This window comes from Desarmillaria tabescens, assembly GCF_030435595.1.
Source record: "Desarmillaria tabescens strain CCBAS 213 chromosome Unknown EV420scaffold_21, whole genome shotgun sequence".
Lineage (NCBI taxonomy): Eukaryota > Fungi > Basidiomycota > Agaricomycetes > Agaricales > Physalacriaceae > Desarmillaria > Desarmillaria tabescens.
The window spans coordinates 287,297-302,995 of record NW_026848320.1 but is presented as its reverse complement, the minus strand read 5'-3'; the positions used below and the strand labels follow the sequence as shown (position 1 = coordinate 302,995).

At 47.5% G+C, this 15,699-nt stretch overlaps 3 protein-coding genes across 3 annotated transcripts; 1 reads left to right on the top strand and 2 right to left on the bottom strand.

Moving 5' to 3' along the window:
- Window positions 1–4,741: 4,741 nt before the first annotated feature.
- EV420DRAFT_498814 (uncharacterized protein) lies at window positions 4,742–5,815 on the bottom strand. The gene is made up of 3 exons (XM_060482389.1): window positions 5,625–5,815; window positions 5,215–5,559; window positions 4,742–5,155 (listed from the first exon to the last, which is right to left on the bottom strand). Exons 1-3 carry the CDS (start codon window positions 5,665–5,667, stop codon window positions 4,776–4,778), a joined length of 768 nt encoding a protein of 255 aa, XP_060329816.1. The 5' UTR covers window positions 5,668–5,815; the 3' UTR covers window positions 4,742–4,775.
- Window positions 5,816–9,331: 3,516 nt separating this feature from the next.
- Window positions 9,332–10,423, bottom strand: EV420DRAFT_1548633 (uncharacterized protein). Its single transcript, XM_060473396.1, has 3 exons — window positions 10,117–10,423; window positions 9,735–10,070; window positions 9,332–9,674 (listed from the first exon to the last, which is right to left on the bottom strand). The coding sequence occupies exons 1-3, from the start codon at window positions 10,181–10,183 to the stop codon at window positions 9,439–9,441; spliced, it is 639 nt and encodes a 212-aa protein (XP_060329815.1). The 5' UTR covers window positions 10,184–10,423; the 3' UTR covers window positions 9,332–9,438.
- A 641-nt stretch (window positions 10,424–11,064) lies between these two features.
- On the top strand, window positions 11,065–13,904 carry EV420DRAFT_498726 (TAP-like protein-domain-containing protein). The gene is made up of 15 exons (XM_060482388.1): window positions 11,065–11,187; window positions 11,271–11,389; window positions 11,459–11,580; window positions 11,630–11,695; window positions 11,757–11,967; window positions 12,014–12,284; window positions 12,336–12,378; window positions 12,430–12,457; window positions 12,512–12,541; window positions 12,599–13,106; window positions 13,159–13,193; window positions 13,245–13,298; window positions 13,349–13,370; window positions 13,428–13,488; window positions 13,546–13,904. The coding sequence occupies exons 2-15, from the start codon at window positions 11,281–11,283 to the stop codon at window positions 13,690–13,692; spliced, it is 1,707 nt and encodes a 568-aa protein (XP_060329814.1). The 5' UTR covers window positions 11,065–11,187; window positions 11,271–11,280; the 3' UTR covers window positions 13,693–13,904.
- Window positions 13,905–15,699: the final 1,795 nt, after the last annotated feature.

The following is a 15,699-nucleotide window of genomic DNA, read 5'->3' as shown; positions in this document are numbered from 1 at the left end:
TAGGCTTGACTGAGGTCCTAATCATCATGAAGGCATTTCGTGTTCAACAATGGTGGTGCGAACCACATCGGTGGAAAATGTTCGGGGATCCTACAGAATGGATATAGAAGGCTCGCGCTTCGGATAACAGACAGCAACGGTCGCAAATACCGGAACAGCACCTTTGAATACAGGCCATGCCTAAAGTATGACAATCAGGTTGATATTTGTCTGACGATAAAAAAAGACACCAACTATAACACTCGGACAAAGAGCATGTCCCTCTTCCCCCAAACTACTCGTTACTGGAGCAAGAGCGCTGTAACCACCGATATCGAAGACAACGTTGGGAAGGTGGGTCTCCGCTGCAAAGCTTAATGCCGCTCAGGGGTCGCTGAAGCAGCGAGACAAGCTGCCTCGTTCACGAAATCCGGGTTTCTTTATCGCCCGCTTGGCCATGTATATGACTAGCGATCACCGGCGGTTTGTCCATAAAGGGGTCCGTGGTCCTCATATTCCAGGGAGGCAGTATATACACTTTGTGGCCGCTAATTATCAGCCCGGTAGCATCGCGACCTCCGTTTTGCGAAATCAAGTGACGTTAGCGAGCTAGCGAGATGGAGGCAGTTCGAGTTCGAAGGTTTTTAGCAAAGGGGTGCTACGACAGCATTCTCCCAAATCCTTCTGCTTTGCTCCGAGAGCAGCATCCTTCTCTACACTGGAATGTCCTATTAAACTTGAGTCATGGAAAATGACATGAAGATCGACAACATACCCTCGGGATATCAATCCTGGAACCTGCCTAGAAGCTCCTTCGCGACGGCTGGGTCATTCTTCGGCAAATAATTTATCGGGGCTGAAAAGTTGATCAGCATAGAATTCTTCTAATGATGGTTGTGCCCTACATGGAACAAGCCAGGACGGGTGCATAAGACGCCGATGCTTCTCGACCCTCTTATGGTTCCAAAGAGAACCTTGTTCCCGACATATCAAAGGGGCGAATCTTGCCAAGAAGTATACGACGCGCGGATTGTGCAACGACAAGATAGGACGACATTCTCGTATTTTCCCAACAGTCCTGGCGTCGCAAGAATGACAGACATTGAGCTTTGCAGATGATTCTGGAGTGTCTGGTTGATACGTAGCAGGGCTCTTCATCTTTTCTGACACCGAAGTCCCTTGATCCTACAGCAAGAATTGGTCCAGAAATAATTTTAAAAACACCTGAACAATAGTAGAGGCGTAAGTATAAGTGACGGTTTCGTGATATAAGAAAGTGACGAACATTCCGGCCTTCGATCGTGTAACGCGAATCTTTCTCGGTCCACACTCACGTACGTACTTGGAAGAGCAATATTGGAGTAAGATATCGAAGTGATTGCACGTAGACTGTTGTGCGGTGCATTGCTTCTCTGAACGGCCCGAGTCCTGCTCGCATATCCAGCTTCACAGGTACGAACAAAGGGTCAGTCGAGCACCGCCCGCTCGTGGTTCAACAATTCAGTTACTGGTAGCATTATAGCAGCCTCGGTATCAATGCACTTTGGAGTCTTCGGTCACAGAGTGAGCAGAGAACATGATAGCGAAACAGTAACACACACTTTGTGAGTGTGACGGCATCCAATTCAGTATACACCGACAGCCGCGGTTCCAGCATCAATCTGGGGGCAATAATCTTGAAATACCATCGCCACTAAACATAAAAACTAACAACGACGGTATTATCAAAAAAGTTTAGAATAGAGAACACTGTAAGGCGCACCAGGGTAGAACTTGAGAAAGGTATCATCTAGGTGAAGAAATCGTGCTCATAAATCAAAAAAAATCCTAGTAGACATAAAAACGCACCTGCTTATACAAATTTTGCCTGAACTCTACATGCCCACATCACGAGGAAAAATACAACTTTTCGAGCTGAGCAAGGAAACACGGTCTCCTACCATCACAACGACGCATCAAGAGGAATAGTTGAGTTCGAGAATACGTCCTTTGCGCGACGGCAGGACTGGAAGGCGACCCTTTTTGACAATAGTGCTCTCATGTGGTCGGGAGCAGAGCTACAAACGTGACTGTGACTTCCCGACATCACGCTACCTTTTCTGGATGAGCAGCGCGCTGACTCAGCAAGCCTGCTTCCAGGCCACCGTGATGGTCCCCGACCGTTGCCCTGTTCATTGCAAGTTCATTGGATGTTCAGCTTTTGCCTCGCATTTTCCCCGATTCGCTTCATTTCTCAGGAACTCACATGCTACGGTTCATAATATCTATTTAACATGCGTTTGACATGCGCTGCTTTGATGGACTGGAAACTCAACTTCCTGGAGCCAACATACACTGCGGCGTAATGCAGCCTGCGTGGTTCGCCTGCCAGATCGCGCCGGACTGATGAACGCGCAGATTCCGGAAATATTTTCACCGTTCATAATACGGCGATATCAACACAGAAGGACGATTCTCGTACACGCTTCGAGAAACCTGACGATGATCACTGCTCTTTGCTGTTGCTCGCACAGGAAAACACAGAACATTGGCAAATAGCTTGTTTTGTATCGGATACTCAATTTCTATTCGTCTTCTCGGTGAGTATTTGCCTCTCTCGTTCATACTTCTGCACTACCTATCCTAATCACTATTCCGATCAGACGAACAGAAGACCCTGTTGATGGCATCACTTGTGATTTGTGTCTGCTCGTGTATACCAGGCGAATACTAGTCACAACTACATGCTCTCCTTCTCAACTCCTTCTCCAACCCTTGGAAGCGCAACGCGTCCATGGATTTATATTCCGGGAAGAATAAGGTCCACCCATTGAAGTTCCCTCCGAACGGCACCCTCAGTCGCGGGGGGGGGGAATAGCCCTGGCCAGCGATGAAGACTTCAGATTTCACGGAGCGTCAATTTAAACTGGGATATCCTTTTTGGGTATGCTCATATCTTATATGTCCATTCGAAGACTAGACTCCGTCTCTGTGATTAGCGTCCTGAAATCTATTGATAGGACTCATGTTTGCGTGGAATTGTTTGCCCACGTCTTTGTGGTGCTGCTTGCGACTTCTCTTCCGCAAGGCAGGGTCAATCCATATGACCTCTTTACCTCCTTCAATCTCCCAACTACATAATACGATGGCCGTGTCGTGTTGAACTTCCACTCCGCTACTTTTCTCCATTCGAGGACGCTAGCCGCCATAAATGAATATATTTTCTTTATAGAACCACGGGAGTCTCCTACTGCCGCTGAAAATTGCATCCTTTCCTCCATATCCGTATTATCAGCAACATGCCGGCGAAGCTGCAATAGCGCCCAACAACTCGTGGACCGTTCTCGAAGATGTTTTCTTCAAATCAGAGGTATAAGCGACTTATCGAAAAAATATATGGCATGATATTAATCTCCTCCGGTCGTTCTGATAATTCTATATTTACGAAAGCCTTGCTCTTAAAGGTAGCGAAATCCCTGCTGGATATCTAGTCGTGCGGGTTCCGTTGAGCATTGGCATCACGGCAATGAATACTAGACGTACCTTATCGGCTCCTTGCTCTGTCCTTTCTCGTGATCCTCCGCCACTATATTTTCCCTCTGTCGGCAACCGTGACAAGCGATCGCCGCTGCGTAAATTCTGTCCTGGTCAAGTGCCTTACAGTGTCCTTCAAGCTGTACTACACGCGAGTGAAAGCTACCGCGCTTATTCGTATCTATAGTATCACGTTCATGTCTCGATGAGCCCAACCTGAGAGCCTTTAATCATTCCTCTTCCGCCGTAACTGCATCAAGACGCGCGGATGAAATATTCACCAATGGCACAGGCACCTCGTGCTTTTCGCTGGAATACGTATGATTCGACGCGCGGGGATGTTATTATCCTTGACACCGAAAAATCTCATGGCCGTGGGACCCCGAGGGCCTAATATATTTCTCGTGTATGATCATTCTTATCTGATACCGTCGGTCTTTAATCTCATTCCTGACCGTGTCTGGACATGCATGCTGATTTGCCGATAGTCGAGGCACGCCTTGACCCAGTTAACCGCCGGCAATGGGTATGGTGTACCTTCCCCTAATTCGAGATCCTAATCTCTTCTCAGAGCTCTATTATCGCCGAACGCGCTTTACAGTAATTGCGCCTAATACCCATTTTCAGGGAGCTAGCCGTGCCAAGTTTACCCTAGAAACTGCATTCCATCCCTCGTCGCCAGGACATCCATGTATTGGCGCTGATCTGCGCATTGTTACGTCGAATGTCGTATTTTCGTTCCTGTACCTACGTGCTGCATGGACATGTCCAATCCCAAAGCGAGACAGTTCCAGGTGACTGTCTGCGTCACGCGCGCTATATCTCCCGCCCCGGTACTGCGCCACTCCCGAGTAACGGAATGGTGCCTCAAGGCCCAGCCCAGATAACGGACCGTAAACCCCCCTTTTCGTGTGCATGCTGGCGCCATTTTTGCTGCGCAGCTTGAGGGGGAAGCGAACGAAAATAACAAAAGGGCGCACTACAGCCAATCAGCAATCCGCAATGAAAAATGGGGGATTTGCGATGAAGATTGGCGCCCGTTCCCTATCAGGAAAGGATTCTCGTCTTTTGAATTTTTGGCTCGCGAATGTTCCACCGGGAAAACAATTTTCATATTCCCGCCCGAGGTCCGGTCGGCGGCGTTCATTGCCATGGAAGAGAAGCGGGTATTTGGTATTGTGGCTATGGGATACAGTGAACATGAAGGTACAATGAAGCATAGAAAGCCGTGAAAAGCAGTGAACGCGAATCGTAAGGGTGGGAATGTAGAATGCAATTCACCGTCAACGGTAACTGACCCGAGTGTAGTCCCTCTCCTCTCGGACGTTGCTGACACTCATCCTCTCCCTCCTAGCCATCCCAACATCCTCGTCGTTGAAGTCATAATCATACATCCTCCTCCGTACTCTCTCGCCTTCATATCGCGGAAATACAGCTGCCTGCAGCCTGAAACTCGGGACCTCCTCAACATCATCATCCTCATCATCTTCCTCGTCTGAAGGTTGTGGAGGACGGGAAGATCTCGACGTGGTACCAGAACTCGAACCTGAGCTGCCTGGAAATAGGGAAGCAGCGCCCGGATTGGTGTGATTTCGGTAATGTCGGCGCATGTTAGAATTTACATTGAATTCGCGCCCACAGCCGGGGAATGGACATGTGAATGCTACAGCATAGATTTGTGTCATTTCAGGTTCGGAGCTGTCAAGGTAACACCTAACGTACGAGTAGCCCCAGTATGGGTGTTGATGTGTATCCTCAGGCTACTTGGTCGGTTGAAGCGCTTGTTGCAAGTCTTGCAGACGTGTTTCTTCCCAAGGCCAATACCGTCGTCTTCACCGTCGCTTATCATGCTGGCAGTGGCGCGGCTTGCGGCCTCGGTAGCAGCAGGCTGGTAAGGCAACGTAGCAGAAGATGCAATATGTGTGAGGGAAGAAGAAGCCGGGTCTGAGCGCAGGACACCGAAAGAATAGCCCTGCGGTTGACCTTGACGTTCAGGGCGATGAGGGATAAGGCTAGGTGGCGCGGAGCCTTTGACGCGCGCCTCGGGCGCAACGCGCAGCAGGTGCTCTGTAAGCAGCAATGAGTCAACATCAAAGGGGGCTTGATGGGAGGAGGCAGAGAGATAAACTGACCTGGAAACATTTCATGAATACTGGGGAGGGAAACGGTGGCCATGGTGGCTGTAGGTGGAAAGGGTGGTGGAGTAAACGAACGCAAATCAACCGGCAGTTTTATAGTCGTTCCTTTTCGGCAACTGTCCGATTTTCCGTGCCGCCTAATATGGAACCGCCGGAAGTAAATCAATGACAATCATCTCCATTGGATGACGGATCCACCGAGCCTCGTTCTTTCCCTCTAATTCCCTTTCTCCGATAGCAGTCTTCTTGCAGACCGCGCGTCGTAGTTTTCGTTGTCCTTCTGTTGCCATGCCTGCCATCTATGGAATCGTTCGTCGCTGCCCACGATTCAGCTCTAGCGAATCGGTACATGATATTGATCTCTCGGCGCCAATACGCAGTCTGAGTCATCCGGCGTTCGTGCGAGGATCCACCATGCTGAACGTCCCTGGGCCGCGTATTGAGACGTGACCGAATCACCGCAACGTTCTACTCCAATACCACGCACTAAGGCCCCGGTAATACATTCTGCAGTCACACTGCGAGGTAAAATGCAGCGTGTATGAGGGACGCCAAGAAAAACTTACTAGCGACCAAGACCAACATGTCTCACGGATCCGGAGCCGTTCTTAATAAAACAAACGTCGGTGAGAATGGAAGAAAAGGAAGCCAGCAAGCACGCACCTGAAAAGAACGAGGCACGATTTGAAAAAGAGATTAAAACCCCGAGATCGGCGAAGGACTTGTCATTTCCACTGCATGTAGAAGCAAAAACAGCGACAGACGCTCGTTAAGCTCCCTCGGTCATTAAATAATACAGACGCATCGATACGACCTGCATCCGGCCACATCCGAGCACTGGGCGAAATGAATAGGCGGATCAGAGCGGAGGAAGGGAAAAGCACGTTCTAGGGAGACTGAGGGAAGAGCCCAAAGGCGAAAAGACTGGACCAACTATTGGACGCTTTCGACAGGGCAGAAATGTGAAAGAAGGCTGTCTGATAAACGCTTCATCGGATCAGAGTAGCGCCGAAGGTGGTGCACAAAGCACGCGCAGTCATCATGGCACTCTCCATGTGAACTCGTGGTCCCGACAGGTTGGGTACATGACCTTGACGCACGGAGCGCTAGGGCTGAAAATAGGCTGCGATTACCATCAACTCGAGGTTTCTGGATCTGGAGAATTGATAAGTTACCGGTCTATGGCACCCGGGTCTCAGGATGGTCCCAAATCACATCAGGAAGACCTTCTCTTGACCTGAACTTCAGAGTCCGACAATTCGCCATATTATGAAATGGAACAATTCAATCCTGGAAGCTTGAACTCGATTTCTGCTGATATGACTCTGACGCAGTATTCTTACCTAGTCAAGTCTCTATCAGAGCCCAGCTCTCCAATCAAGGAAAAAAGAAATGGCCTCTTGACATTTCATATGCGAGGAGAAATCTGCTTATGTTTCTATTTAATCATCGCTCTTAGACAAACAGCTCACACCTACTTCTCTTGGTAGCGGTCTTGCCTTCTATCAAGGCGTAAGTGGCATTTAAGGGAGTTTCCCCAAACGTTCAGGCAGCCTCATCGACGAGGTTGGTGTTGCACGATACACATATTAAACAACATACCTCATTAGAAGCAAGGCTATCACCGAGATTTGCGAAGCACACGTTATTGCCTTCTTAAAAGCCACCATGGGCGATGGATTTGTTTCAGACCAATAACTGTGAGCGGTTTGTTGCCGCATTTTCGGGTCAGAGAGCAAGAAGAGAACTGAATTCAGTTGAGTAAATGCAAGAATCACGATAGAAGTAGAGTTAAAAACAAACAATGAGGCGTAGCAGTGATTTAGAAGCTCACATGCGCCAAGACGGAGGCTGAGATGGGCGATGGTAAGTTAATGTTTGAATTGGGCAGCAGTAGGAATGGAAGAAGTCTAGACATAGTTATTAACTGCAGTCGTCGTTTCGGATTGAATTAAAATACATTACTAAAGGGATCTAGCCGTTTCTCGAGGTAAGCGCTAGGATGATGGTCCGATGATGAAGCGTTTTTTGTTCGGCTATATAAGACAGTTATCCCTCGCTGTCGTAGCATGATAATGAGCAGTCGCACCTATCTCCTGTGTCATGGTATCAGCTCCTGAGGGCAAACTTTTTCTCTATATCATAGACAGGCCTATGCACTACAGAGACAGAAATCAGCCTGTAAGACGATGTAGCTATCAAACGAAAGAACCAGCGTCTGTACTGGGATATAAAGCAAGCAAGCACCATACTACTGGCCTTCCTAGCGACATCCAGAATGAGACCTTGATGTCTGCGTAGGTAAGAAAGGAGATACATCAATTCGTTCAATTGTACACTGCAATACCCGTCGTCATTGAGAATATCCATATCAAGAACAAGTCTGCGGCGGGCCTAATAATGACCGTATCATGAATCGGAAAGAAAGTCAACCGAGTTCGAATTCGTCCACGGCGCTTGTGCCATTACGTTTCTATTCATTCCCGCCGAAAACAGCTGTACGACGAGGTTTATTGCCGTAAGAGTGGAGCCATTCGGTGTAGCCTAGCATATCTGTATCAGAAAGACTGCGTCGGTGGAGGCCCATTCCATCCATGTCAATCGTCTTTAAGAACGTGCTGACTTGCAAGAAAGCAATTATTTGCGATCAATGTCAGAAGGGGACCAGGAGAAGCGACATAAAGAGCAGACTGTAAAATCGGCATGGTCCAAGCGCGTCGTGGTTGAGAAAAGAGAAGACTCGGCAATTTCCGGCCGTCCCTCTTCCTTCAAGTTGAATCATCAAAATACATATAAAATCTCATTTATGCTCCTTGCATCCGGTTGGGATATAATACATTGTGGGCTGGATTCCATGCTTCACTGTCCTGGTTACTACACACTGAGTTTCCTGATTTTTTTGTCGGGGCATTCTTGGTTGGGTTCGGCGTCCTAAAAAATGTTCAAGCGCCGAGATACAGTAAAGGGAATGCGACCAGTTCGAGCTTCGCATAAGCAAGGGTAACAAGAATCTGATCCTTTTTCTTTTACGCCGGTGTCTCCGAGCGTCTAGGGACCTTCTAATTCAATTCAATTTTCATCAAATGTTCAATGTTCATAGCTGCGAGCAATGTTATTTTCGAGTGAATTGTAGGATTTTACTGTTCATTTTATATTAAGGTTAGCAGACGCGTGCTTGGAGAAACAGACCTATTCATTCTTCTCATACTTCCACTTGTATTTAGTACTAAACTTTTGAACACAGATGATCCGGTAAGTTTCTTCTCTAACATTCATCATGTCATCGATGCATCTGACTGTGACTGCATTAATAAAAACCTACGCCTACTCTCAACTGCCGGTAAGGGCTTGGTACCATTCAATTCCCCGCAAACATCTCAAATCTCTTGTCTTTCGTATTGTCACATCTTTGCTGACTGCCGCTTTGAATTCCTTCCGCTGATTGCTCAAAGTTTCTTGCTTAGTTTCATCCGAACTCCACGGCGAATTTCTATGATGCTGTACTATCGGCCCCGGACACCTGCTTACGTTGAAGTCAACAAGTGACCGACAGCCTCATCAGCTCAACAGGAACTGGTGTGTAACGACAGAGGGCAAGGAGCTTTAGCCGATCAGGCATTACTTTCCTGACGAGTTGAATGTAGTTTTGCTCTAATTATACTTGTTGCTATTAACAGAGTTGTTTTGAGGCCTTGCGAGTACCGCTTAGCGAACATCTCTGGACCGATTTATATCAGCCTTTCACATGTACAAAGTTGACCACCGCAAGTAAGATCTCCCAACACTCTATACGAACGAATCTGTGACTTCACTTTGTCCTCACCATTTCCGCATTCACCTTCGCCTTCACTTCCGCCTCCCAATCATCCCAACACACACTCAAGACGGCTACATTACGTCCGTACGCGAATTCTTCACCCCTGGGATCTTCCTTCCTGACCCTCACCCCTCCAGACCCACGAATCTTTGCTTCCGGCCAGACACTGGCCCACTTCATTACGCCCTCCATCTGGAATCCCATCCTCTTCGCTGCTCCCACACTAGGCGCGTTCGATGCACTTGCCGTCCAGACAACTCGCCGCAGACCTAATCCACCATCCGCAGGAAGGTTTAGCGCGTAATTCATCAGGATCCCGACAGCGTTAGATGTGACATGAGTCCGCTGGAATGCTGGTAGGATCATCACGAAGCCAATTTCTGTCACTAGATCCTCGGCGGAGGAGTTGATGTACGTGATGATCCCCGCGTAGGCATGTTCAGACTTGGACTTGTCGTAAACGGCGAATGCGGTCTCCCCGGCGCCGTTTTTGATTCTTTTCTCCCAAAAGGACGTGATGAGTTCTTGCTCATTCGTAAATGGGCCGATAGGGAGGAAGTCATAGAAGGAAACTGGAGAAGCGGCATAGACGTGCAGCTTTGGGTGGACGGAGATCTGAGATCGCATGAGTATGGATCAGTGACAGGTGGATCGAACTGACATCAAAAGGCACGAGTTTCACACGTTCGTTCTCCAAGACCGGGGGAAGTGGGAAACAGAAATTTGTGGCAGACATCTGGTTCGCGGGAAGGTTCAGAGACTTATGTTAAGGCACCTTTATAGATTAACAATCGTCTGACTCGATTTGCGGAGTAGCCATGCGGCACGGATATCCGGATTCCCGATGACTTCCGAGTGGTTGAAAGGCACCCGTAACGTTGATATCGAAATGAATTTTATCACTACGGCTAGTACTGGCCAGACTTTGAGATCTATGTTGGATTACGGCCCGCTATGCGTAAGCAAATTCCTCAAATATAAGAAGAGAGTGGGCACCAATCTGCGGTATGAATGTCAAATTATGTCAAAGCAATACCTTAAAATCCAGCAAGAAAGCACGCACAGAAAACACTTGAACTTCATGCTTTGACATGTCCACATAAGTCAATGACTCGCACATGAGGAAATCCGGAGAGCTTGAGTCTTCAATTCACATACACGGTGACTCCGGCAGTGCCCTATCATTTTGAGATATTCACATTCTCCTGGATGTGGATTTTAAATGACGGGGTACTGTTGTACGGTCGAGGAAGGGGTGGAGTAAAAATTGGCAGACGCTGGGCGGTGAATGCCTTTTTTGTCCATCCTCCTTTGTCGGCCGACGGCAATTGCCGGTAGCAGTTGGTTTCCAACTACAACTCGCGTTTCCTGCCTTCTAGTCTGATGTATCCTCATGAGCCCAGATATGATAATATTTCGTGACTAAAACCATCCGCTTTCACCTCTTCTTGTAGCAATCGTTGCGTGAGCCTATCTCATTGATGTGTTGCTGTGTCACCCCTCGCTGATTCATGCTTTTTCATAAGCTGATTCTTCGTTAATGCGCAGTCCAAGTCGGAGGAGTATGTGTTGGCATAGAACGTGAAACGACATCTCAACTGCACTTGTCCCACGACGGCACTACTCGACCGTGCTTCATGAAAACACAAGATTGGTGATGAAGCACAGCCTCACTTTAACTGAGGGGTATGGGCGTCCCACGGCACCACCCTGAACTGTATAATATAATGGGTCCCATTTGTACGTTTTCTAAACATCGGCTCCTACCTGCACTTAACTATAGAGATCACAATGGTAATAATTATGCGGGCTATATCCCCAAGTTGCTTGCAAATGCACGCAGGATGTCCTCCATTTGCACCCATCTTCCGCAGCACGTCACCGATTTTTAAGCCTGATTTAACGAACAGCCGCAGCTGCGCACACTGCATCTGTACCAATTGTACGTTTCAACGTGACCCTGGCGCTAAGCTCGATGAATATTGACTCGACGCGTATAAATGGTCGCCAGTACTGTCGTACTTCCCATCGTCCTTCTCAATAATGTCTCTTATATTTGCGATCTTCGTTTTTCTTTATCATGTGTTCCTGTTCCCAACCGTATTGGCCCAAAGCGACTTTGATTGGAGCACTGTTCGTCTTACTCCGCCTAGCCACGCTGTTGCTCACGACTCGATTATAGATTGAACCAACAAGCAATTTATCTTGGGTCGACTGCTATGCCGGATTTAAATGCACACGTTTCCAGGTATGCTTTCCGCCTTTCCTATGACAGTACTTCTTACTGATATTTGTTTGCGTGACCGAAGGTACCCATCGACTACTCGAACGAAGATGGCGACAAAGCGACTCTCGCGGTCATGAAGCTTTCCGCACAGTCCGACACCGAGTATAAAGGAACGGTACTGATAAACCCGGGAGGCCCTGGTGGTAGCGGTGTTGTTGCCTTGGCTTCCACTGGTTCATTGCTTGCGTCAGTTATTGGGAACCAATACGACATTGTCGGTTTCGATCCTCGAGGTACGCTTCTAAATGCGCACTGTGACTCGATCTGAGAGAATTGCAGGAGTTGGTAATTCGACACCTCGAGCGGAGTTCTTCCTCTCCAAAGAAGAGCATTATCAATGGCTTGCTGATACCAATCACTGGACTGCTGCTGTTAACACAACTTCGGACCAGATACCTCACCTATGGGCATCTGCGCAAGTTATAGCGGAACTTGCCGAGGAGAGGGATAATGGAATTCTGAATTACATCAGTACTGACAACGTTGCGCGAGATATGCTGCGAATTAGTGAGGCAGCGGGTCAACCGAAGTTACAGTACTGGGGTGTCTCGTAAGCTAGTAGTTCTATCACGCTGCTTGATGGCTAATCGTTTCTGCCTAGTTATGGGACAGTCCTTGGCTCTACATTTGCTACCATGTTTCCGGTGCGTTTATTTTTGATGATCTCAGCCATTCCATTATGAACATATATCCAGGACAAAGTCGAACGTATGATCCTTGATGGTGTGTCGTTAATTTCTCTCGTCGTTTGCCAGCTCCGTAACTATTGTCAACCAGGCGTCTTGGACATGGATGGTTATTACAACGGTATATTAGCTTCGCATCGTCACTAGATCTCAATGGCTGAAGCTTTACTCCTTCCAGGTGATTGGCGCAATGAACTCACCGATACTGAGAAAGACATGCAATCATTCTTTGATGGCTGTGTGGCTGCTGGCCCTGACGTCTGTGCATTCTATGCTTCCACCTCTGAGGAGATATCAAACAACCTCGACACCATATACCAGTCCCTTCTCACTGAACCCGTCCCGGTCATACTCCCTTCTACGTCCTCCTATGGTGTCGTCGACTATGCCGCCCTGCAAATCGCAGTCAAGAGTGCCCTGTACCAGCCCTATGCATACTTCTCTATCCTCGCAGAAGGCCTGGCGGGTCTTGCAGCAAGTAACGGCAGCATTATTTACGAGATGCAAGCGACGGCGTATGACCCATCTTCTGTTTACGATAATTCCTGGGAGGCAGAGATTGCTATTTCCTGCAGCGATGCGCTGAATAACACGGACACTGTGGCAGACCTGTTTGCATACTGGGACAGTATCCAGAATGTATCGCCTTTTGCGTTTTGGCTAATGACTCAAAGGATCGGTTGCTCGTATGCGGATTCCCCCTTTGTTGAGTGTTCGCGCTAATCCTATCTCTCTTAGTGGATGGAAGTTTCATCGAGAAGACAGATTCACAGGTGAGCTATCTCTGCATTAAAAACCAGGACACGTCCTTATGTATCTGGTAGGTCCAGTTGGCGGAAATACCAGCTATCCTATTCTTTTCATAGGAAACACAGCTGGTATGGAATTCTCTTTTGACATGTCTTGGCGCAACTAACGTCTTGTTTAGATCCTGTTACTCCCCTTTCTACGTAATTCGCTCCTCCCTGTATCTTTGTGTTTATTCGCCTTGATTAATCTTCCATTAGGGCAAAGAAAACATCAAGCACGTTCCCCGGATCTGTCGTCCTTACTCAAAATTCATCTGGAGTGAGTTAGCATCCTTCGAAACCACATATATGTCCATTGATTTTGCCGATGCTATAGCATACCTCCTTTGTAGCTTCCTCCTCCTGCACTTATGCGTACGCGCGAGCTTATTTCCAAAACGGCACTTTACCCGACGACGGAATTGTCTGCGAAGTTGAGACTGAGCTGTTCTCAATGTCGTCATATGCACCTCTCCGTGACTGAAACGACTCCAGAACTTAGCTTAGTTCTTTCAGCTTGAATTCGTGCTTGTCGTTCCTTATTGCGCTAAGCACACACTGTACCGGACTTTTTCTGTTTCAATCGAAATTCGTTCATTACTTACACAACCACATTATATAAATATCTGTCTTTCTCCAAATTGCTTGGGCCTTTGTATCGACTGCGGGGAATGTGTTCCGGCACCAGATCTACACGAAAATCGAAGCAGAATTACCACGAAGACCACTAACTGGCATTCATAGAAGAGGAGAAAAACATAAATTCGAGTCAAGAGGGATCGACACTGCTTCGCGAAGGAAAAATTAAGGAAGGATGTGTATGGTACTTATAGTTGTCTGCCGGAGATATCTAATGGTTCTATATGCGTCTATCATTCCCTCGGTCGTCCTTTCATTGTCGCGCTATTCATAAATTCAGACGAACGGTCCCATCCCGCAGCATATTGTTATTTTTCCTCGATGAAATCTTGTACCCGACGACACATTCTAGCATTGCCAGACTATGGCATGGTCCTCTACACGATTTGAGACATGAAGACCAGTCTAATTGTCCCACTACTCTATGGCCTCCCAGGCTGCTATATAAACCTCTCGTAACTTTGCAAAATTGATCTCCGTCACTCAGTCCTGAGTCATACTTCTGAAAATGTCTTATTCCTACCATTCCCATTCCCCTCAGAACAAGTACGCTTCCGAAATAATACACTCTCTGCCTCATAATCATTGCTGCAAATCTAGAAACCCATCGCAAACACCAATTTCTTCTCTCCAGAGACGCTCAGAGCAAAGGTATGTTTCTCACTCACTATATATATTCGTCTGATTAACCTCTCATTTTCTCATTAGAACCACGGTCAGGCCGGCCAGATGCACGGGCAAGCGCCACCACCGCCACCACCGCCTCCTCAAGTAAGCACGTTCGATGTCTCATTTTGTTTTGATCGTCAATTGATGTCCAGGCTTCCATGAACGGAACTGGAAAAGTGAGTACCTCACACTGGCAAGACTGCATGTTCTGCCAAGATCTCACTCGCTCGCCCTGTTGAATAGTTAAGAACTAGATACATAATTTAACCATCCAGTATTTTTTTGTGTCTTCTCTTCCTTCTTCGTAACTCTTTTTTCTAAAATATCATTCAGACTAGACGAGTAGTACTGAGATAAACCATAGATTAGCGTTCACCAGTGCTGACTGGACCTGGGATCGTGGTTCTTGTTTTAGCAATTTCGCCAGCGTGGGTTGTTTGGCTCATTTTTGTGTAACGCATCAGAAATACAGTAAATTCACACATCCCGCCGGAGTCAGGAAATCAAAATACAAAAGCGTAGGCGAAAATTGGGCAGAAACAGGGCAAAAAGCAGGACCTCCGTCATCATCATCAGGATCGTTGAGTCAGCACGTCAATGGTGGGATGTCACAGTCACAGTTCCTGCTCGCCACCGCCAGCCACGGTGACCACCATCGCGGCGCTACGTATGGTCCTGCGACAGCAGTGTAGAAGACGTTCAGTCTACGTGGCACTCACATATGTGGCCTTCGTTCCTCTCTCAAGTCTCAGACTCTTGTTTAATCCCGAAAAAATGCAATTCAAGTTCTTGTTGCGTTCGGGGCATATAGAAGCTAGCATGGCTGGCGTCCTATCCAGATAGAATGGTGCGTCTTTATGTTGACTGGAAAATGTATCCATCTGACGAGCGCAATTTCAATGTCAGCGATGTCCTCAAACTACAGGTCGACGCGCCTTTTAGTCTCCATACCGAATACGTTGACAATGATATTGTTGCTGGAATGTTATGTCAAGAACGGTACGACGGTGGTGCACCTGGGTCAATGCTACACAACCGAACCGGTCGGTGTATGCAGATTTAGACAAAGTGCGTTCATTTGTACGTACCTCTCATGCTTATTGGTTTTTTTTTTTTGTTCACTTGTGACCTTAATCTGTGCAGTTTGACATCATGTTAATCGGCATTCTAGTCCTTCAACCAA

Coding starts and splice junctions, on each gene's coding strand:
- EV420DRAFT_498726 (XM_060482388.1), top strand. CDS start 11,281: ATGCACGCAGGATGTCCTCCATTTGCACCCATCTTCCGCAGCACGTCA. Junction 11,968..12,013: donor TGTCGGTTTCGATCCTCGAG/GTACGCTTCTAA, acceptor AGAGAATTGCAG/GAGTTGGTAATTCGACACCT. Junction 13,299..13,348: donor TTTCATAGGAAACACAGCTG/GTATGGAATTCT, acceptor CGTCTTGTTTAG/ATCCTGTTACTCCCCTTTCT.
- EV420DRAFT_498814 (XM_060482389.1), bottom strand. CDS start 5,667: ATGGCCACCGTTTCCCTCCCCAGTATTCATGAAATGTTTCCAG. Junction 5,560..5,624: donor TATTCATGAAATGTTTCCAG/GTCAGTTTATCT, acceptor TGCTGCTTACAG/AGCACCTGCTGCGCGTTGCG. Junction 5,156..5,214: donor CACCCATACTGGGGCTACTC/GTACGTTAGGTG, acceptor TCTATGCTGTAG/CATTCACATGTCCATTCCCC.
- EV420DRAFT_1548633 (XM_060473396.1), bottom strand. CDS start 10,183: ATGTCTGCCACAAATTTCTGTTTCCCACTTCCCCCGGTCTTGGAGAAC. Junction 10,071..10,116: donor CGAACGTGTGAAACTCGTGC/CTTTTGATGTCA, acceptor CCATACTCATGC/GATCTCAGATCTCCGTCCAC. Junction 9,675..9,734: donor GAATTACGCGCTAAACCTTC/CTGCGGATGGTG, acceptor CATCGAACGCGC/CTAGTGTGGGAGCAGCGAAG.